Source organism: Haliotis asinina, chromosome 5, assembly GCF_037392515.1.
Source record: "Haliotis asinina isolate JCU_RB_2024 chromosome 5, JCU_Hal_asi_v2, whole genome shotgun sequence".
Classification (NCBI taxonomy): domain Eukaryota; kingdom Metazoa; phylum Mollusca; class Gastropoda; order Lepetellida; family Haliotidae; genus Haliotis; species Haliotis asinina.
The window spans coordinates 72,177,112-72,199,228 of NC_090284.1; the positions used below are offsets into that span (position 1 = coordinate 72,177,112).

At 37.9% G+C, this 22,117-nt stretch overlaps 1 protein-coding gene across 4 annotated transcripts in view; it reads left to right on the forward strand.

Moving 5' to 3' along the window:
• Window positions 1–22,117, forward strand: part of LOC137285205 (unconventional myosin-XV-like) — a 116,593-nt gene that overhangs the window by 53,819 nt on the left and 40,657 nt on the right. For all 4 annotated transcript variants that reach the window (XM_067817470.1, XM_067817471.1, XM_067817468.1 and 1 more), the window contains exons 7-21: window positions 2,083–2,283; window positions 2,703–2,766; window positions 4,634–4,747; window positions 5,048–5,209; window positions 6,858–6,971; window positions 7,099–7,157; window positions 7,437–7,566; window positions 7,803–8,030; window positions 8,310–8,435; window positions 8,878–8,955; window positions 9,059–9,213; window positions 9,722–9,892; window positions 10,207–10,330; window positions 11,738–11,913; window positions 19,638–19,722. In XM_067817470.1, coding sequence (XP_067673571.1) covers window positions 2,083–2,283; window positions 2,703–2,766; window positions 4,634–4,747; window positions 5,048–5,209; window positions 6,858–6,971; window positions 7,099–7,157; window positions 7,437–7,566; window positions 7,803–8,030; window positions 8,310–8,435; window positions 8,878–8,955; window positions 9,059–9,213; window positions 9,722–9,892; window positions 10,207–10,330; window positions 11,738–11,913; window positions 19,638–19,722 — 1,987 coding nt within the window. The remainder of the gene's footprint in view (window positions 1–2,082; window positions 2,284–2,702; window positions 2,767–4,633; window positions 4,748–5,047; window positions 5,210–6,857; window positions 6,972–7,098; window positions 7,158–7,436; window positions 7,567–7,802; window positions 8,031–8,309; window positions 8,436–8,877; window positions 8,956–9,058; window positions 9,214–9,721; window positions 9,893–10,206; window positions 10,331–11,737; window positions 11,914–19,637; window positions 19,723–22,117) is intronic.

Genomic DNA, 22,117 nt, shown 5'->3' on the forward strand with positions numbered 1-22,117 from the left:
AATCACTTGTAAGCTGGAGAATAGCTTGGTACCATGTATTTCCCAGTGGGTACAGCAGTGTGACAGTTGTCACTTAATCATCATTGGAGTCCACTAATCATTGGTCACACTGTAGTATGTACTGTGATGGGGGTTATCTCCCTGTATATAACGGGTAGCAATGTACTAGTGTAGAGGGGTGTCCACTTTTATGGTACAGGGTTAACATTCTCCAGCAGTGATATGGCTGTCATCATCTGACAGATAATGATTTGGTTTATGACGCCTCCTGACTGTAGACAGCACAAAACCCTACCGGCTCCTTTATGGCGCCCAGAATAGAAATTGGGTATCTAGGTTATTGGGTACCCGGAATATGTCACATGTACCAGGGGGGGAGCGTAGGTCAAGTACAGGATAAGTGAACGGTCTACACTTGATTATGTTGCCTTCAAAATGCTATATGAGTAACAATCATATTGCTTGTAGTATGAAACTATATGCACTTTTAAAGAAGGGGAATTGTCTTGTTAAGTAACTGATAGTAATTCCAATATAGAAGTGGGTGAAAAGTTTCACCACAATGGAGAGGTCAGTAATGCCATGATTTAGCCTTGTCTTATTATTTTAATGTGTAATGTGGGTGAAGGACTTCTAAATTGGGTAGATTTTACTTCATCATAAATGAAAGTTGCAAAAGTTAACATTAATAATTTGATAAAGTATATAGACAGATCCAGATTTGACGTTCAACATATCTAGAACACTAGTGGATGAGTCGTAACTGAGAAATGCAGGTTACTGTTTACCTGTATGTACCTGGATATGGAGCAGTTCAACTGCCACTTTAGTACCTGAATTGTTTACTCAGGTCTTTATCTGCTGCAGGTTTGATATGACAGTCATATGATCATTACCAGTTATTGTTATTTGCACAGGTTTGTGTGTCTGCCATCTCAGTACAAGTGGAAAAAATGACTGGCAATGTTTTTGTATTCCACTGATCAAGAATTAATACAATGTTATAAATAATAACTCTGATGTGTTTTACTTTTGCCAGGAAATAATAAAAATGTATTCTAGACTGAAATTCTTTATTTTTTATTTGTGACCTACCAACCTGAATTTTAGAGTAAAGAAATCTGATTTGCTTGTTTCAAGACGAAAATATGAAATCTGTCCTTACATTCCAGCAGGCACTGAAAATACACTAATATATTCATCTCACAAACTTCAACCACTCTGGTATGCTATAACACATGTTCAAGAAGGAAATAAAATAAAAATATTGTACTCCTCTCCTCCTGTGTGTACAAGGCAGGGGAAACGGTGATTTATTACATCCATATTGTATAAAGTTCCAAGGAATCCAAGCAATAAAGATAACAGTCGTGCTGAGCATTCCACGGTCCAATTCCTGAGAAAAGAGCAATGTAACTTAGATGATTTAGTCCAAGTCTTTTATGAAGTTGAAGGTAGACTAAAGACAGCCGACAATACAGTTCCAGTTGTGCTCAGTGCTAAATGTTCATCACACATGAATACCGAATGTGTGTTAACCATCAGAAGAACATCATATGTCTATGTTTAACTTGCAGTAAATAAATACAGTGGATTTGATGGGTTGATTTGTTTTCATGATTTTACTTTATTTTTACATAATCTTGATGGGTCATAATGTATCAGTATCATAATTTTATATGGAAACACTATCTCTAGGACAGCTTTGTAGTCAATGTGCCAGAAAACAAAAAAAAATCTAGAATGCCTTTAAATGGCATTTCTCATGAATCATCCATCTCCCATCTGTCATGTAACATTCCTGTTAAAAAGTCAGTGCCATCAGCAATTATACAGTCATATACACTCACATATACAGATATGTAGCCACCGCTTTTAAAAATTCCATAGCTCTTGTACGTCTTTGTTACATGGATGTTCTCATGATACTTCTGTATTTTCTCTCTTGTCTAAGAGTCCAATTCATGCTGTGCTTATGTGCCAGGAGGATTGCCATTAAGATATAGCAGTATGTAAATAAATTTAGGGATTCATTTGAAGGCTGTGAGATCATACTGAATGTTAATATTGTGATTGTTACAGTGGTGAGAGTGGAGCCGGTAAGACAGAGAGTACCAAACTGATTATGCAATATCTGGCAGCTGTGAATAAATCCCGTAACAACCTCATCACAGAGCAGATCCTGGAGGCAAACCCACTCCTTGAATCCTTTGGTAACGCCAAAACAATACGCAATGACAACTCAAGTCGATTTGGGAAGTACATTGAAGTTTTCTTCAAGGAGTAAGTGATTTATTGCACTATTTGTTTTGTAATATGTTACTATTCAGGTAAATTGATGTATTTTGTAAATTGAGGTGGTACTTTGATATTGCCATATGACAATTGATCACTGTCTATAGTACATCTTGGCTCACCATCACTAATAGTTTAATGATATTGACCTTGCATTTCCCTACATTGACCTTACAAGATTTCTTTGACTTTCTTTTTGATCAATGCATGTGCATGATGTAGAACTAATGGTTATGAACTGATTATTGATGAGTTGAACAGTCAAAGGTGCATAGAGATAATTTTTGTATATTTTTATTGTAAAGAAAAATCTTTACAAAATTACAATCAGCCAAATATTGCAATAAAATGCCTGAATCAAATGTTTTTCACATGTATTACATTTTCAAAATCAATTTCTTTTACAGTGGATCAATTGTTGGTGCAAGAACACTTGAATATTTGCTGGAAAAGTCCAGAATTGTCACACAGGTAGGTTCTGGAATATGTCTTCTACTTACCAACTTATTTTTGAAATGTATGTGATGGTCATGGTCAGAATAGCTTGTACTTACAATGTATGGTCATTCCAGCCATGCTTACACTCAAGTTGTCTATACCACTGTCATATATACTACCCAGGATTTGTGAAGGTTAATATACTCTTGACTAAAGATAACACTTTTGCTCTTTAACAAGCCTTGAGTGATATTATTGACAAGGAAGTGACTTTTTTTGCTTAACAGAACTCTAAATCACAATGTGCATGTTTATAATGGTCTAAATCCACATCTTAAAGTATGCTCAAAATACTTAACACCTTCGTGTCTGACCCTGTAAACTGTAGTGTGTGCTGTTTACAAAATTTGACACAGACAGAGTGTTATAACTTCTATAGTGAACATTTTTGTGTGGCAAACTGATGCCGTGAGTAACCAGTCATTATTTATAGGGGGGGGGGGGGAGGGGGGCTGTCACCCATTTTGTTCTTTTTTGTTCTGGGCAGGTAGGCAGGGTCGTCAATGCTATACACATGTAGCAGTGGGGTCATCAGTCAAGTACCAAAAAGTATTTTAAAATTAGTTTTGATTTTGTACATGACATGCAAGAGGGGACTCACTTTCTTTGTCCATATATTCTAGATACTCTAGTTCAGGTGTCACAGACATTGTACATGCTTCTGCATGAAAATCATTATCACCACCCTGGCCATAAATAATGAACAATGTACATATGAATTACAATGCAAGAACAGGTTCACATTAGAGAGAATTGATCCTATTACAATATACTCAATGTATACCTTATCATCGTGAGTTCCTTTTGTTCACATTATTTCACGTCTCAACAAATGTTGACATCTTTGTGAGTTGCATGCCTTGGACCAAATATGTCAACTTTACGAAATGGCAATGTAATATTATTGACAAAGGATGTTGCTGTACATTCTTGTTGCATATTTCACACCTGTAGCTTAGTAATAATATATCTATCTGTTCTGAAAAGACACTTAATTGCGATCTGCCTGTGTCAGATGATTGTCATGGTGTTGTGCCAATGATTGGGGTGACGTTTGAAGGTACCTGCATGTCGCCTCCACAGCTTGAACATCAGTTACCAAATTAACATGTAAGCCTTCAGATTGTACATACCTCTAATTAATCACATGTTACCAGCCCTGTATCTGCATGTGCCTGTGGTCACATGGCTGGCAGATGCATGTCCACGTCATGTACCACTGTTGTACTTCGGGGGAGACCTTGTGTTTCTTGTCAAGGTAACAGTTGGAGAGCCTAGTGTTTAAAGTCTTCACTTGTCACACCAAAGGCTTAGGGTTCAGTTCCCTATGAGTGTAATATGTGAATCCCAAGTCTAGCATCTTACTCAGTGATATTGCTGGTACATTGCTAATTGTGTCCTTGAACCCTTTTTACTCACAAAACAGTTGATGCTTACTGAAATGTGAGAGAGTGTGTCTGTGATATTGCATGAGATATTTAAAAGTAATAATATGCCAACCTGAAGATATAAGAAGACTCAGGTTTTACCCAAACAAAATTAAAATCCTGTCACAAAATAAAATTGTTTATCTGATTCACACTGATATCATAATTTTCATAAAGGAGGACTTGTTCACATTTTCTACAGTGGCAGTGGGGTGGCCTAGTGGTTAAAGTATTCGCTCGTCAAACTGAAGACCCTGGCCCGATTCCGTGCATGTGGAGCCCATTGCTAGTGTCACCAACCATGATATTGCTGGAATATTGTTTAAAGCAACATAAAACTATGCTCCCTCACATCTTCTACAAAGATATAGGTTTGCAACTTTTAGCTACATGATCGGCTTACGTTGTTTCAGGCATCAGAAGAACGGAACTATCATGTTTTCTATGAGATGCTGGAATCAATGTCAGATGAACAGAAGTCCAAATATGGCCTCCAGACTGCTCCCAAGTACTTCTACCTCAACCAGGTGAGTGCAGCCTCTTAGAGTGCCATAAATGTGTAATGACTAGTACACAAAGAGGATTTAGTGTTATCAGTGAGGTGGAAAGTCTTCTACCTGTTTGGAAATACCATAATACCTCATTCAGGGTCTCATGTTATGTTGTCGTCTCTACCCTCTTCTCCTGGATTGGGTAGTGAGGTGGCCTTGTGGTTTGTTCTTCATGTGGAAGGTCCAGGTTTGACTCCCATACATAACTCAGATTATACAAGATGAATGTTGTACATTGGTGCATGACATTGGTTCTGTGACATCTTCTCCACACAGGGTGGGAGTTCAGTGCTGCCAGGTCGGGATGATGCAGAGAACTTTCGCAAGCTGCAGTCGGCAATGGACATCCTCAGTTTCCAGAAGTCAGAGAAGGAAACCATCTACAAAATCCTGGCCTCAGTCCTTCATATTGGAAATGTCTACTTCCACACTCTACTGGTGAGGGAACATTATAACCATTACCAACAGCACTTTCGGTGTGGTGTTACTACTTCCATACTCCATCTTCACACTTAGGGAAGCAAGACTCAGACAGATATACAACAGTGGTCCATGATATCTGTGTGAATCATGTATCCCAATTGTGTAAATCAGTGATCATGATGTTGATCACTGTATTGTCTAGTCCAGACCCAATATGTTACAGACATTGACATGTAGCTGGAATAGTGCTGACTGTGGTGTTACACAACAAACAAACAAAGCAAGTCTTTGGTCATCACGGCCCCATTTCACAAAGCTGTTGTAGCACTACAATTGTCAAAAGTCTTTATTACAGCATAGGAGGTATGAGAGTCTTAGCTCCACAACAGCTTTGTGAAATGGGGCCCAGGACTAACATATTGCTGGAATATTGCTAAAAGCAGTGTAAAACTAAACACACTCACTCACTCTATTTGGGAATCAGGGCCCTGTTGATATTTAAGACTTCATCTGACATTGTTTTTGTTTTATTATGCTTAAATAAATAAGAAAAACTGTCAGTGATCTCAACAACTACCACTTCCTGAGATGTGCAGCTTTGGTTGGCCTTTCTTTTCTACACCATTATGATCTGTCCAGTAGTCTGTTTTCGTGTTCCAAAACAGGCCAACAAACTGCTGGTTATTTCATTTGCCTGGTGTTACCAGCTCCTGAACACATCACCAGATAATGTGTCCATTAATGTGTAATAGCAACATTGTCTTTGTTTATTGTATCTTAAAATAGTATCCTTTGGAATAGGAAAAAAGTATGTTTTCAGTCTGGTGATTAGTTACAATATGATTATTATGATGAGATTTTTAGAAGTTTTGGTCTGTGAAATATTTCTATCCATGATTGTGATGTATCCTTGATCCCATTGTTGCATGTTGAAGTGGACTGAATTTCAATTGAATCTCATATTTGCCTCATTTGAAGGTGTTCAGATTATGATCAGCATTTGTGTGGAAGTATTGAAATGTAGATTGGCTGAACAGCTGTGCCTCTGTTTAACCTGAGATGGAAAGTAGGCACCTCTAAGTTAACTCACATTCCTGGTATGATTGTGATTGTGAGTACCGTACATGAATGAAGTTATGGGTAATATTGTTACTTAATATATTAAATGATTATATTATATTATATTATATTATATTATATTATATTATATTATATTATATTATATTATATTATATTATATTATATTATATTATATATAAAAGGATTTCAACTTTAGGTATAATTGTCTTTTTATGGAAATTTATCTTTCAGTGGCTGATCATGCCAAACTTCCCATTGTGGACTATGGACACACAACAAAAAACAAATGAAAAATACCATATTACATATATCGGCATGTGAACAAAACTTTTCTGAAGACTTACATGTGAAAAGTGTTTGGTGACTTCCATTAAAACCTAAAAATAAGGGTAAAAAGTACAAATGATCAAACATTTCTAACTTATTCAAGAAAGAGCTCACATTTCCTCACACCCTTTTCTACAGTCAAGAGCATAAGTGTACTTTCAAAGAGTAAGTGTTGGTAATATTTCAGTCCAATGTTGTGTGACATGTCACATACTTGTATTGTGCAAGCATCATAGTAGAGAATTGTTTACCGCAGATTGACAACCATGACACAGTGCAGCTTGGCAGTGATGCAGAGCTCAAGTGGGTGTCCTACCTCCTGGGGCTGTCTGAAGACTGGCTGAAACAGGCACTCACCAGCAAAATCACAGTCAGTTCCCATTTTGCTTTGGTTTTCTGAGTTGTCATTTATTCTAAAATTGGAAGGTCAACACCAAATTAAGACATCAATTCCCGTGACTTCTGCTTCATACATGTGTCAATATTATTTGTTTCAGCAAGCACGAGGGGAAAGAGTTGTGTCCCCTTACAACATGGACCAAGCACTTGATGCAAGGTGGGTTTCATGAATGTATAATTTTAAAGTGAGATTTAAGTATCCCTTTTTACTGGATAGTATACTAGACAAAAATAGTAAGGATATTTGTAAATTTTCTAAATTTTGAATAATGATGTATTTTTTTCATTTACATCAATATATATAATATCCATCATAAAAATACCACTATGCCTAACTTATTTTGTCCAGTTTAGAAATCTCATTAGTAATGATCTAATAGGAACCTAAGAAAGTAATAGCAAATATTCAGAGTGTATGTATATTTGTGCTTTGCAGGGATGCGATATCCAAGGCTCTGTACAGTCGCCTCTTCTCGTGGCTTGTAGAGCGTATCAACCAAATTATATGTAAGGCGGAGAGAGAAAAGTCAACATCACTGGCTGTGCTGGACATCTTTGGATTTGAGGTAATTGTCATTCTCGTAGTGTCTTCATCTAAAGCATATAATATCACACTTCTGTTATGTCTTGCATAACAAATCCTCTGATCTGAGTCATTAGACTTATGAAACTTTCAGGTCAAAGAGAGATCTGTAACGAAATTTATTTCATGCCTGTCTTTTGGTATTCTTAGGGGTATATGTGCATGTTCAGTGATATCTGGGATATCTAAATAAGTGTGTGACCTTGTTGCTTCTGCCAGGACTTCCTCGTGAACAGCTTTGAGCAGCTGTGCATCAACTTTGCCAACGAGACACTGCAGTTCTTCTTCAACCAACACATCTTCCGCCTGGAGCAGAAGGAATATCAGAAGGAGAAGATCCAGTGGCAGCAAATCGACTTCCGTGACAACCAACCCACCATTGACCTGATCTCTAGCAAGCCAGCTGGCATTCTCCACATCCTGGATGATGAATGCAACTTCCCCCAGGTTAGTAGTGGTGTTAAGGAACCTGTGTTCTTGTGGTCCTGTGTTTCTATGCACCTGTGTTCCTTCTAAGATTTCTGACAGGAAACACTGCTGAGAAGATCAGAACACAGGGCATTTTGTCATATAGAATCATGGTTGCCATGCACTCAGAACATGTTGACCATAGCACTGCAACAATATGTTAGAAACCATACAAGGTAGCTGGTCTGCTGTTAAACCTTGTGGAGAGATGTTGTAGCTCTGATGTCGTATTTACCACCCTGTTTCCTGCTGTTGTAGTCCACTGACACTTCCTTCCTGGAGAAGTGCCACTTCCACCATGCACAGAACAGCCTCTATGAGAAGCCCCGCATGTCTGACCCAGAGTTTTACATTACTCACTATGCCGGAAAGATCAAGTACAATGTAAGTGTATAGACTAGGTGTATATTGATACATTCTGTATCTTTATAGAATGAAATGGAACATATTCTTTGTTGAATTAAATGTGACGCAGTGTATGTTAAATGAAATGTGACATAGTGTATGTTGAATGAAATGCAACACAGTGTCTGTTGAAAGTAATGTGGCATAGTGTATGTTGAATGAAATGCGACACTTTGTCTGTTGAATGAAATGTGACATTGTCTGTTGAATGAAATGTGACATTGTGTCTGTTGAATGAAATGTGACATTGTCTGTTGAATGAAATGAGACATTGTGTTTGTTGAATGAAATGTGACATTGTGTATGCTGACCATAATACAACACAATCTATATTAATAGTAATGCAACACTGTCTATGTTGACAGTAATGTGACACTCTTATATGTTCATAATATTGTGACACAGTCTGTCTGTCTTACAGGTCCAACACTTCTTAGAGAAGAACAAGGACACACTGCGCAGTGATGTTGTGGAGCTCATGTGTGAGAGCAAGAATAAGGTATTGACTTATGTCTCTGGATTAACATTCAGTTTATGATCTGTTGTATTAATCATGTCTGTCCATATTGGGGATATGCTTACATGTGACATGTGTTTTCCAGTTGATAGCCCAGATGTTCAAAGAGTTGCGAGATCGCCTGATCACGAAGACTCTCAGTAAAACCACTGGGCGCTATGTTACACTCAAACCTCGCACATCAACAGTTGGAGCAAGTTTCAATGAGAGCCTCATCTCACTCATCGACACCATGTCAAGGTAAACTTCACCCGGGATATCACACAATGCATTTGACCAGTGAAAATTTGATTTTACGATCTGCAGAAATTCTGCAGTTACTTTCTTGCAGGCAATACTGATTAAGAAAATGTCATTCAGAAAGAAAAACAGTTTGTCTGAGTTGATTTCTGTTCATGAACGAAATTGAAGAACGTGACTCATGCACAACAGTGATTATCAGTGATTCCAAAAGTTCGATCATGCAAGTCATTCTTGTGAGTCTTCTTTACTTGTGACCCCTAAGACCCTTGACTCATTTTCCTCTTTTTTTTCACTCATACCCATTCTCATCCTTGACAAATGACTCAGAACTACTACTGTGTATAGATTACATTGAGGGTCCCAGTACTCAATGCATTCATAACTTTACAATATGTCATAACTCTACAGTTTGCCATTGGCTTACAAATGTATAGCGTACCAAATACTTTGTGGATCAGGACCCTTATAATCGATTGTATGGAAGCTTTGGTTATATTCCCTTCAGATGTAACCCCTACTTTGTACGCTGTATCAAGCCAAACACAACCAAAGCAGCGATGGAGTTTGAAGATCATGTCGTAATGGAACAGCTACGTTACAGTGGAATGTTGGAAACAATCCGCATACGTAAACTTGGATATCCAATCCGGATCAAGTTCAGTGATTGCATTGAAAGGTGATTGAAATGTTTCATTTGACAATTAAGATTCTATTCAGTTTTGGTCTCGAGTACAAAACAATAAAGATGAGGAGCGATAGTGTTCCAGTAGATGAGCAGTTGTCAGGGCTGGCTGGCTGGACTAGTAGTACTCACAGTGGTAATTCATATGCTGATACCATCAACCTTTGGAGTGTTTGACCCAGAGAAAGTTTTTAACATTTTGTACCCATGCTTTGTACAATGGTATTTACACCTTGTCTTAAATGTTTAGATAAGAATGTTATTTCTTTTGTTAATGAGTTGATATTTAATGTGTGTCTGTATTTCAGGTACCGCTGTCTGATCAGGGAGAAGTATTTTCCCAACAGACATCTGCAGGCTGATGTGTGTACCAAAATTCTGCAGTCCCAGGGGGCAGCATTTACCCAGCAGTTCCAGGTTGGAACAACCAAGGTAAGCAGCCATCATCAAAATGTTTGTCAAATCCGTAATCACTTATATCTATACAGTATATATAATTATAGTCTCATTTTCTAAGGTCACTGACTTGACAGAGTAAATATTTTGTCACTGTGTTGAGCAATGGAAAGAAAATTAAATATTGTTTGGAAAAGATTTTTTTTAAAAAGTAATGTACAAGTTGTTGATAATCATTTGATAAAGAACTTATTGAAATGAAGGGAGCATGATGTAAAATATCATTATATAGTGGTGTGTCGTATGTAGTAACATGGCAGTCGTGTCATGAATCACTTACACATGTTGAGAAGCTTGGAGTTTACATAACTGGCACACTTGCAAAATATTACAGATATTATATATTACTGTGCTTGAGTTCATTTAAAAATAATTTTTTGGCCCCAATCCTTTACAACAATCTTATATTCTTGTTTGATTGATCACTGTTAAGAAGAGTTATATCCCTTGAACTTTAGCCTCTGGCCTAATTTGTGCAATAATTGTCTTTGTGAGTAAAAAAATATAATTTATGTTCTCGTTTGAAGTTAAACATGCTGCATGTAGACACATGACAGCACCGCCTGAAATATAAGACAGACAGGGAAGATGTGACACTCCCTGACATGGTATAACGGAATATATTCCCACATTGGCTGTACATTTAACACATTGTCAAATACATTCTGAAAGTTGGACTGAGTTCTATTTTTGGAGTTTCAATGTGTAACACACAGTGGGTGACTTATGTGAGATCATGGATCAGAAGATTTCATTGTCTCTGTTATGGGCATGTTGTTTAGTTGCCTCATCTTCAAGTATTCTGTCAATGGAATGTAATCACAGTAATCAAGGTTTGAGCACAGTGTGCATACTTGTGTACACAGGATATGAGAAGAGTTATTTTGGAATCATCGTATTAGAAGATGTGTCAGTGCATTGTAATAGTTGCAACAAATATTACCTTCAGGCAATATATTGTCAAGAAGAATAGTTTGAATGTTGACAACTTTTAAGGTAGATTTTGGATTTGGTCAAATGCCACTATTACATTGCAGTGAGTAGGATTTACATTATCACTGCAAGATGTACACTCGACAGGGCATTGTGAGTTACCTCAACTCTCTACAGACTATGCTTGAAAATGAGGATGAACAGAATGTGCATCTGGACATTTCTCCATCAGAAGACAATTTTGCATTTATCTCAACTATGGACGAGAATTATTCTTTCATACCCCCTTCAGAAGATTCATACAAGTATCCCTCAGAAGACAGCAGCATCGCACTGTCCTTTGTGCCGTCTGCTAGTGATCTCACCAAGGATAATACCTCGCTCTCACCACCAGACTATGATGAGATTTATTATGATGCTTATGTTGACATGGATTCCAATCGTTTGCAGGTGTTTATGAAGGAGACATTTGAGCAGCATCTGGATGCAGAGGCTGCTAAGATCCAGAGAGTAGCTGTTATTCACATCCAGACGTTCGTCCGAGTCTGTCTGGCCAGGAAGAAGTTCCTGCGTATGAAGTCATCGTCAATGAAGATACAGAAGATGGTGCGGATGGCAGTCAGAAGGTAAACATCCCAGCATTGTTTTTGTGAATAAAAGCACTCTTCTTCCATAGATTGATGATATTTATCATGATCTTATCTATTTATATGATCATGTTTTATGTCATTGACTATGTGTTGCTGTTCTGTTGACCCATGTGCTGTGTAAGTACACATGACATGACATGTCGCTGCTGCTACAGGATGCTATGTGCCAGCAGTGCGTGTGTTCACTGACAGTACAACCCCCAGGGGAACCATGCAGTCACCAGCCTTTGCAGACAGCTGTCTTCCATTCGTATCATCAACTTCTCATGACTGGAATGTTTACACTCTATCTAGTCCATTAAAAAAACATATTTTACAGAGAAACACTTTTTGCATTATCTTCATAGAATATAGGGAAAAGGATTGAAGAGACTTTATGTTCATTTTCTACTGTGATTTGGCCTTACCACATATTGTAGAGAGGGAACGAAGATGTGCATTGTGGGTAAGGGTGAATTATGGGTGAAGTTGCTGTTTTGAAACATTACTGATTGAAGAGAACCTATTATGACCCAAGATGCCAGTATTCATAAAATACACTAACTGCTCATATCATTCAAAATGTGCATACATGCATGCATGTATGTCTGTGCACTCATGAATGGTCTGCAGTTATTGATGAATCTGTGATACCTTACATCCACCTTCCTGTAGTTTCCATGCGTATCCCCATTCAGTGAGCTCCTGTTACCTGTATTCCCCTACCAGCTATCTGTAGGTGTTGACCCTGTACCTGCCAATCTGCTATCTTGTATGGTCACATTACACTTCCTGGTCCCCAAGAATCCTGATACAGGTAGCTATCCCCCTGCTGGGGACAGAACACCATGACCTGAGTGAACAGTTCGAACAATTTCTCACAGAAGTTTAGGAAGAAAAATGTTTTTATAATTAGTTATGAATTTCCACAAGGGTTCATACAACCCAAAACATGAAGAAAAGCTGTGTGCATTGTAGAATTGTGTCATATATATCAGGATCATATCATGTTTTTGAGGGCTCTATCATTTTAAAATCTTTTCAGGAACACACTAGGTTATAAAATGTCTATAAGCATTAGTTCAGCTCAATACTTTCAGGGTTTTTGTGTGATTTATCTAAGTAATATAGATTTCTGGCCCCTAACAGAAGAGGTCAGGTGCTTGCATTGTTACTGGGGTGAAATTAGGACATTACTATGCACAGACACATGGCTTCATTGGATCCTCTTACAGGACCACCTGTAAACTCTTCTGTATTCTGTAGTGCACACACAAGCTGCAAGTGTCGTTAGTTTTGAATTCCAGGAATTCGTCAGTTATGGTTGTGATTTTACAGATAGGATTGGTATGCACATGAGTCAACACTGTGTTTACATCAAGATGCAGCTCAGTGCTAGTGTGAAATCAAGCACCGAAGTCCAAGTGTATCTGTGACTGAAGTAGGTATGTTATCAACAGAGCAAGGTCTTCACAACACCTGTCTTATATACAGGTGTCATAGTTGGTAACATCCATAGTTCCAGGAAATATCTCCCTGTGAGTAAGTTGGTCCTCCTCACATATTACAGTTACTGTGAGATTGTAATATGAAACCATTGTGCCTGTTTGTTATTGGCTCCTGCCTGTATATCTGCTGATATGATATAAAATGTCACCATGACATAATCACTCAAATATTCATTGTATGTGTCTTCAGGTCAGCATTTATATTCACTTAAAATACCCCTGAGACCCGTCAAGCTGAAGTACTACAGTTATCAGGATTTGTTTATATGTATTGGCATGCTACTTATGTACATTTTTCTTGTTGTGAAATAGATTCAACCCAGTAGAATCTCCATTGTTTTTTGAACACTTTACTGAACCTTCTATATATTTACTGGCCATCTTGTCCAGCATGAGATCATGTCTCTCCTGTTTAGTGGTGTTCCGATGATCGTAAATAATCGAAAATCGATCAAAACAAGGATTAGAAATAATTATCGATTGTAAAAATCATACTTTAATTTAATTATTAATTAGGAATTTTGTTGCTTTAGTGTAATACACATGAATAAAGTAAAATAACCACTAAATTTGATTGAAATTTTTGAACAAACAGTGCTCAGTGTAAAGCTATGTGCATTTTAACTGCTTTCTTGTTTAATAACAATTCCAGAGTCTTGCTTGCATGCATGCATGCATGCATTTCATTGCATGACAGTATTCGTTTTAAAAACATTCATCAGTAAAAAGTTAGGATAAAACCTTAAAATTGGTGATTATATTAAATTTGAATATATCTTGGTTTTAAGGGGTTATTGTTCACCGCAAGTCCTCCGCAAATCGATAGTGGATTTGATTTTCAATTCCTATCACTTCTCCTGTTTGCTTGAATGAATTGTACTAATGTACGAATATGTCCATCACTTGGTGAACAACGAAAATTAATGTTATCAGTGTGACACCCTCAATCTGTTAATTTATTTTCCTCCTGAAATGTGATTATCAACCACTCATCCTCCAAATATATAAAACATTGTCTGTGCCCCATCATATTATATCATGTTAATAGTTTATTAATATTTATATATACCTGTATGTTCACAATATCACTTTTGTGTTTTTTGTTAGAATAGCATTTCGTTCTGTTCTGTTCTGTTCTGTTACTATACTCTGGGTCAGCTCATTAATTAAAAGGGGGTGGACAGCATGGTTGAGCTAATCAGTGTACTCATAGTGTCTGTCTTATGGGAGGTACTAGTATGTCTTTTGGAAGTGAACCAGATACAGGCTTGTTCAGTCCTGCAGTTAACCCCATGCAGTGTTGGTTTTACAATCTCCTCATAATTTAATGTGTGTGGTGAAGTGTTAAACAGTGTAGAAGAAACTATGTTCCCTGAAGGATGGAATATATGTCCCAAGTATTTATCTTTCTTTAGAAATCTTATGTAACTGGTTCATTCAACCATGATTTGATGTACTGTTTTCTTATTTCATAACAGTAGAATAGGCCTTCAGCAACCCATGCTTGCCATAAAAGGCAACTCAGCTTGTCGTAAGAGGCGACTAACGGGATCGGGTGGTCAGGCTCCCTGACTTGGTTGACGCATGTCATCAGTTCCCAATTGCGCAGATCGATGCTCATGTTGTTGATCACTGGATTGTCTGGTCCAGACTCGATTATTTACAGACCGCCGCCATATAGCTGTAATATTACTGAGTGCGGCGTAAAACTAAACTCACTCACTCACTCACTATTTCATAACACGTTGTATCAATAAAATTCTTAGAATTATAAAACCATATGACCAGCAAGCACCATCTCTTTAACAACATTCATTCATTGATTGGGAAGTCAGACTAGCTACAAAGTACATGAACGGACACAGTGAAAAGTTTTAACTGGTCAAGGTTGTTTCATTGTTATTTTTAATATCTGTATATAAATATTTGAGATGACCTTTGAAATATTGGTAGATTCCTTGCAGTGGAAATGAAAAATTAATTAACATAGCCAGTACATAGAATTCATTGGGCAAGTGAGAATGTATATAAAGCAAAGTTTGCTGAAGTTTCATGCAATGCACTTAATGTTGTTGTTTTTTTATTTTCTCACAAGAAAGTTGTTATATTGCTGTTCACTAGTTATCAAACAATAATAAATTCAAACAGTACATGTGAATTATTACTCAAGACAAAGCCAAGAGATAATGCATGTTTTAATGATAAGCTATGAAGGATAATTTTGTTGTCATGGATACGGCATAGTGTGTTTGCAGGTCTGTCACATGTCTGCCCAACCCTGTCTTCACCCTTACCCCCTGTCCTCACATCTTATCCCTCAGTCATACATCTCTGCAACCACCTTAAACTTACCTATCTCATATCAGTGCCCTTCCCACTGAGAGTAATTTGTGGTACTGCAGATTGTGTGCATATAGGACACCCCCTGACTGACAAGAGCAAGTAGCACTAGTGTAGGTGTATTTATGGTCATATCTGACAGCAGGGTGTATCACCAGAACCAGCTCTATGATACTGATATGTCCTGACTTCTAGTGAAGACCAGGAAATCTGTGTAAGTTACATCTTGTCAATATATCGTGTTAGTCTCACATGTAGAATGTTTTGTTCTCTTCAATAGGAATATGTTCCTGCAGTTCCCATACACGGTTGTTTGATATTTGATTAAATTATACCTTTGCACCTGTGTTATTGTATCGTATATCTGTTTGTGTCAACATGGAACACATTTCTCATAATCACTTTTGAACTGAATCTTTCCTTCAAGAATAGCTGTTTCTTCGCGTTTTAAGAAATCTCAGTCAAATCTTATGGCAAACTAAACTCATATATTTGAAGTATTACATGAACAGGCAGAGCCATAACTATGTGATATTGTAGCAAGACCAGCTGTTTCCATTGATCGATCACAGGATCTATACACACATGTTGAACTGAATATGCCACCCAGTGTATATGGCCATTAACTCCATGGACATTGAAATACAGGAGATCTATAAGTCATGGAGCAGCCCTTCTCATCAGGAGAAATAACAGTATTTCTCACTTCCATTGAGAGAGATGATGTGTCAGAGATTGGAAGGTACAATGGATGTGATTGGATACTTTAAATGGAGCTAGGTTACTTCCATGGATGTAGATTCCTAAACCAGCAGGTTGTTGTGGATATGGAGGTTAACCCAGGATGTACTGAGTGTGGATGAGTTGAGTGGTGTAGATAAAAGTTGGTAAAGTTTGTCAGAATGACGTCTATGTCTTGTGTCCATGTACAGTATTTACTGATTGTAGCATGTACATTTATGTGGCCTGTATTCAGCCATCATTCTTCTCATGTATTGATTACCAAATGTGACTCATGTCCAATACTGCAATTCACAATTCACTGTATATACAATGGGTGTCTGTTCTTTTGTCGAAAGCAAATTGGATTTACTATACAACGGAAAGTCATTTTCATTACAAATGAATACATACAAATGTCTATATCTCTTCATAAACCCGTTCAGGGATTTACGTAACCCCATGAGTTGAGAAAATTTACTCACTCTGTTGACATATTTCCTGTTCAAGTAATCATATATTTTAATTAAAATTGTTATAGTGTTCTATTCGTGACTTCATTATTGTATGGTATGCCATGTTACAATACCTCTGAATGTACTTCTTTATTCATGAAGAATATAGGCCTCCAGCCCATGTAACTTTATATATATATTATACATATGTAAATATGAGAGAGAGAGAGAATGATGATTAATCAACAGGTTATTCTGAGACAGGTTGTATAATAGATATATGGCCAGCTTTCTAATGACATTTACATCTGTTGATCACATAAGCATGTTAAACTTATCACGCGCAGGGTATGATATGAATTTGGTAGGTATATACATTTCAGTGTTTTATACCAATCACCAACCATGACAAAAATTATATTTATCTTCCATGCTGTCTTCATCATACACAGGACACAGGAGTATTAGCATGGCTGCCTGTTTCTATTTTGAGTCCATGGAAACTGCATCAAAATTCTGCCATGAATTTTGCAATTGTTAGCAATTGAACATTTTAATCTTGCCATAACTTCATCAGTAAAGGATTCTTTACTAATTGTTGTTTGTGACTCCCATTTATAACCAAATCCAAGTCTAAACAATAAGTATTTCAACTTGCAAACCCAATTAATTTTTCCATAGTTAGGTGTTTGAATATCTTGCACTAGGCATATATAACAATCTAATCCAAAATGTTATGGAATGTTTAAATGCCTCTGAATGTGTGAAGTTGATACTACAGACGGTTTTGTCCCATTCTGTCCAAGGTAGGTGTTTACACATATACAGTCACTGCTGCAGACATTTTGAACAGCAACAGACCTGTTGGATAAGCAAGCTTATACTGCACTGGCAGTATATGGAACTGTCCAGTTTGTTCAAGGTAGAGGGTTACTCCTGTCACTTTGTTGGTTGTAATTCTGGACATGGTTTCTACATGTGTACAGAAGTCATTGGAACAGCAATATGTCTAGCATCTGGATTAGATCTTTACGAGGGATCTTACGTAACATTTACCTGAACTGGTGACTCAACACTTGTGTTTTATCAGCTGGGTATTAACAAGTTGAATCAACAATCCATATGTGAACTTGTTCACTGTCTATGTATGGAAGAGAAGGACTGTGACCGCCTTTCATCTATGGTCCAAGCATCAGTGGTCCAGTGGGAGGTTCGGGAATCTTTCATTTCATCTTTTCTGGCTTTGGATTTGTCAGTCTTAAAGCTAAGTGTGGACTTAACGTAATACAAGGACCAGTCACAGGGCAGGTGCAATGAGCGACTCATCAATAGGCTGATCAGTTTTCTTCACTGGAGGCTGGTCATCCAATGTCAAGGCTTGCTGAACAAATGAATTTGATGAAATGTATATGTTTACATTGCCATTTATTGTGTGATGTAACAAGATACTGAACAGAGACCTTTGTTGAGCCATGAAGTAGGTCTGGTTGCAGCAGAAATATCACTTTAGTCATGAATCTTGGCCTTTAACACTTAAGTACATAATAAATAGGTCACTCTACATAGTGCAGTGTATTAAGTGGATGGTGTCGCCTAAATGTCCCCTGTAGTGTTATATAAGTAATACTGCACAGGTGGAATATATGAGGTCACTCCATAATGTGCTTCACAATATGCTTGATAGTGAAATATAGGTCATCCCACATAGGTGCAATCATAAGGTCCGTGTCTAATGTGCTTCACAGTAAAACAACAGTACTACTGTATAGGTGCAATATGTGAGGTCAGTGCTTAATGTGCTCCACAGTGTCCTTAACAGTGAACTAAGGTCCTACTACATATGTGTAATATATGAGATGAGTGCTTGATGTGCTTTACAATCTTTGACAGTGAAACATTGGTCAGTGTATGAATTCAGTGTCTTGTGTCTTCTTCACACTAAAGCTGGTCATTCATTGGTGTAGTTACTTAGTCATGATGGCTATTTGCATGTGCTTCATATTGCACAGTCCTGGTGGAGAGCAACTAGCTATGATGCAAGGTCTTGTGTACACCAGGCCTGAGATGGTGTTAGGCATGGTAGACATGTCTGTACACTGTATGCCTCTACCCTAAGGCAGGCAGACTAGACCTGTGGGTGGTGGGATATGTTGTCTGCAGCTCATTCACCACAGGCAGTCCTCTTTATCAAGCCTGAAGCAAATTTAGAAAACATAAACATGAAATGCCATGATTGTGTTTTTCTATCAAATGTCCAGGAGCATGCATGTTTATGAATGTGGTTGTCTGCAGTTCCTTACATTAGAATATATGACTTCTTTTGATATGGCTACTGTTTTCATTAAATAGATACTTCTCGCCATGATTTCTTGTCATTACTAAATTAAACATTAAATCCAACATTATCATTGATCTTCTTGGTTCAGTTCAATATCCTTCCCTCACTAGCACGATTTTCCTTAGAACCTGTCTGGGATATATCCTTGTACTGCATGAGTTGCCAGAGGAACATCAACACCATCAGGTGGATTGAAGTCTGGGCCGACACTGCCATCACCTGTCGTGTTACTCATCCATTCTGCCACCTCTCCGTTCACAATCAAAGATGGCCAGTAACTAGGCCATCAAGTCTGTACCCAGTCAGGGACCAATAACACTGGTTCTGCAACTTGATGGAATGTTCCTGTCTTCCTTTCAGAAAAAAGTTCAAAGCTCTGCGCAATGGAATCATCAAAGCACAGGCCCAGTTTCGGATGTACAGGCAGCGGGTCCGTTATTTGCAGGTATGTTTACATATTTTTAAATGGTTTTAAAATGATCACTTTGTCATTTTTGTTCCTGTATCTTGGAGCTTTTATTTTAAATATCAGTACAAACTGTCTAGTATGCATAGTATGGATATAAGGTGTGTTTTATGTTGAGTTATGTAATGCGCAGAAACTGTTTGTTGTATACTGATCCAACAAATTATGTTATGGTACAAATTTGTTTGTTTTCTCAACTTTGCTAGATGGAAGAGGTAAACTCAAGTTTCAGTGTAGATGTTAGTTGTGTATGTGTTCATGGAAAGATTTTTGTTCCAAAGTCTTCCGTTTTGTAGTAGGATTTTATAGCTAGCTGGAAGTTGATAGTTATCATGTAGAATAAGTAGCAGTTTGTGTTTACGTCTTTCTAGGAGACATGTTCCTGAATATTGTTTATTCTGCACTTTGTGAACCCTATAGAAAATATTCCTGCAAAGTCAGCTGAGTGTTGTCCTAGTGCAGTGAGCTAGATAGGGATTCAACATTCATTCTGTGTATAAAGCAAAGTGTTGTCCTAGTGCAGTGAGTTAGATAGGGATACTACATTCGTTCTGTGTATAAAGCAGAGTGTTGTCCTAGTGCAGTGAGCTAGATAGGGATACAACATTCGTTCTGTGTATAAAGCAGAGTGTTGTCCTAGTGCAGTGAGCTAGATAGGGATACTACATTCGTTCTGTGTATAAAGCAGAGTGTTGTCCTAGTGCAGTGAGCTAGATAGGGATACTACATTCGTTCTGTGTATAAAGCAGAGTGTTGTCCTTGTGCAGTGAGCTAGATAGGGATACTATATTCATTCTGTGTATAAAGCAGAGTGTTGTCCTAGTGCAGTGAGCTAGATAGGGATACTATATTCATTCTGTGTATAAAGCAGAGTGTTGTCCTAGTGCAGTGAGCTAGATAGGGATACTATATTCATTCTGTGTATAAAGCAGAGTGTTGTCCTAGTGCAGTGAGCTAGATAGGGATACTACATTCATTCTGTGTACAAAGCAGAGTGTTGTCCTAGTGCAGTGAGCTAGATAGGGATACTACATTCATACTGTGTATAAAGCAGAGTGTTGTCCTAGTGCAGTGAGCTAGATAGGGATACTAGATTCATTCTGTGTATAAAGCAGAGTGTTGTCCTAGTGCAGTGAGCTAGATAGGGATACTACATTCATTCTGTGTATAGAGCAGAGTGTTGTCCTAGTGCAGTGAGTTAGATAGGGATACTACATTCATTCTGTGTATAGAGCAGAGTGTTGTCCTAGTGCAGTGAGCTAGATAGGGATACTACATTCATTCTGTGTATAGAGCAGCGCAGTGAGCCAGATTGAGATACTACATTCATTCTGTGTATAAAGCAGAGTGTTGTCCACTGTACAGTCCTTTATGAACCTGATCCACACACTAGATTTAGTCATCCAGGGTACCTAGCAGTGTGTGAGACCTCAGCCTGGTGTTGTACTAGTGCAATAAGCTAGGTATGTATTGTATATAGTAGCTAATCCACAGGTTAGTGTTATCCTAGTGCTGCAGGCTAGATATTATCATCTGGTGTCTTGGGCAGAGTTTAGTTCACAGCTTAGTGTTGTCCAGGTGCTATAAGCTAGGTATAGTCATCTGGTGTCTTGGACAGAGTTTAATTCACAGCTTAGTGTTGTCCAGGTGCTATAAGCTAGATATAGTCATCTGGTGTCTTGGACAGAGTTTAATTCACAGGTTAGTGTTGTCCAGGTGCTATAAGCTAGATATTGTCCTCTGGTGTCTTGGACAGAGTTTAATTCACAGGTTAGTGTTGTCCAGGTGCTATAATCTAGATATAGTCATCTGGTGTCTTGGACAGAGTTTAATTCACAGCTTAGTGTTGTCCAGGTGCTATAAGCTAGATATAGTCATCTGGTGTCTTGGACAGAGTTTAATTCACAGGTTAGCGTTGTCCAGGTGCTATAAGCTAGATATTGTCATCTGGTGTCTTGGACAGAGTTTAATTCACAGGTTAGTGTTGTCCAGGTGCTATAAGCTAGATATAGTCATCTGGTGTCTTTGACAAAGTGTTAGTCCACAGCTTAGTGTTGTTCAGGTGCTATAAGCTAGATATAGTCATCTGGTGTCTTGGACTGAGTTTAGTTCACAGCTTAGTGTTGTCCTAGTGCTGCAGGCTAGATATAGTCATCTGGTGTCTTGGACAAAGTGTTAGTCCACGGGTTAGTGTTGTTCAGGTGCTATAAGCTAGGTATAGTCATCTGGTGTCTTTGACAAAGTGTTAGTCCACAGCTTAGTGTTGTCCAGGTGCTATAAGCTAGATATAGTCATCTGGTGTCTTTGACAAAGTGTTAGTCCACAGGTTAGTGTCGTCCAGGTGCTATAAGCTAGATATAGTCATCTGGTGTCT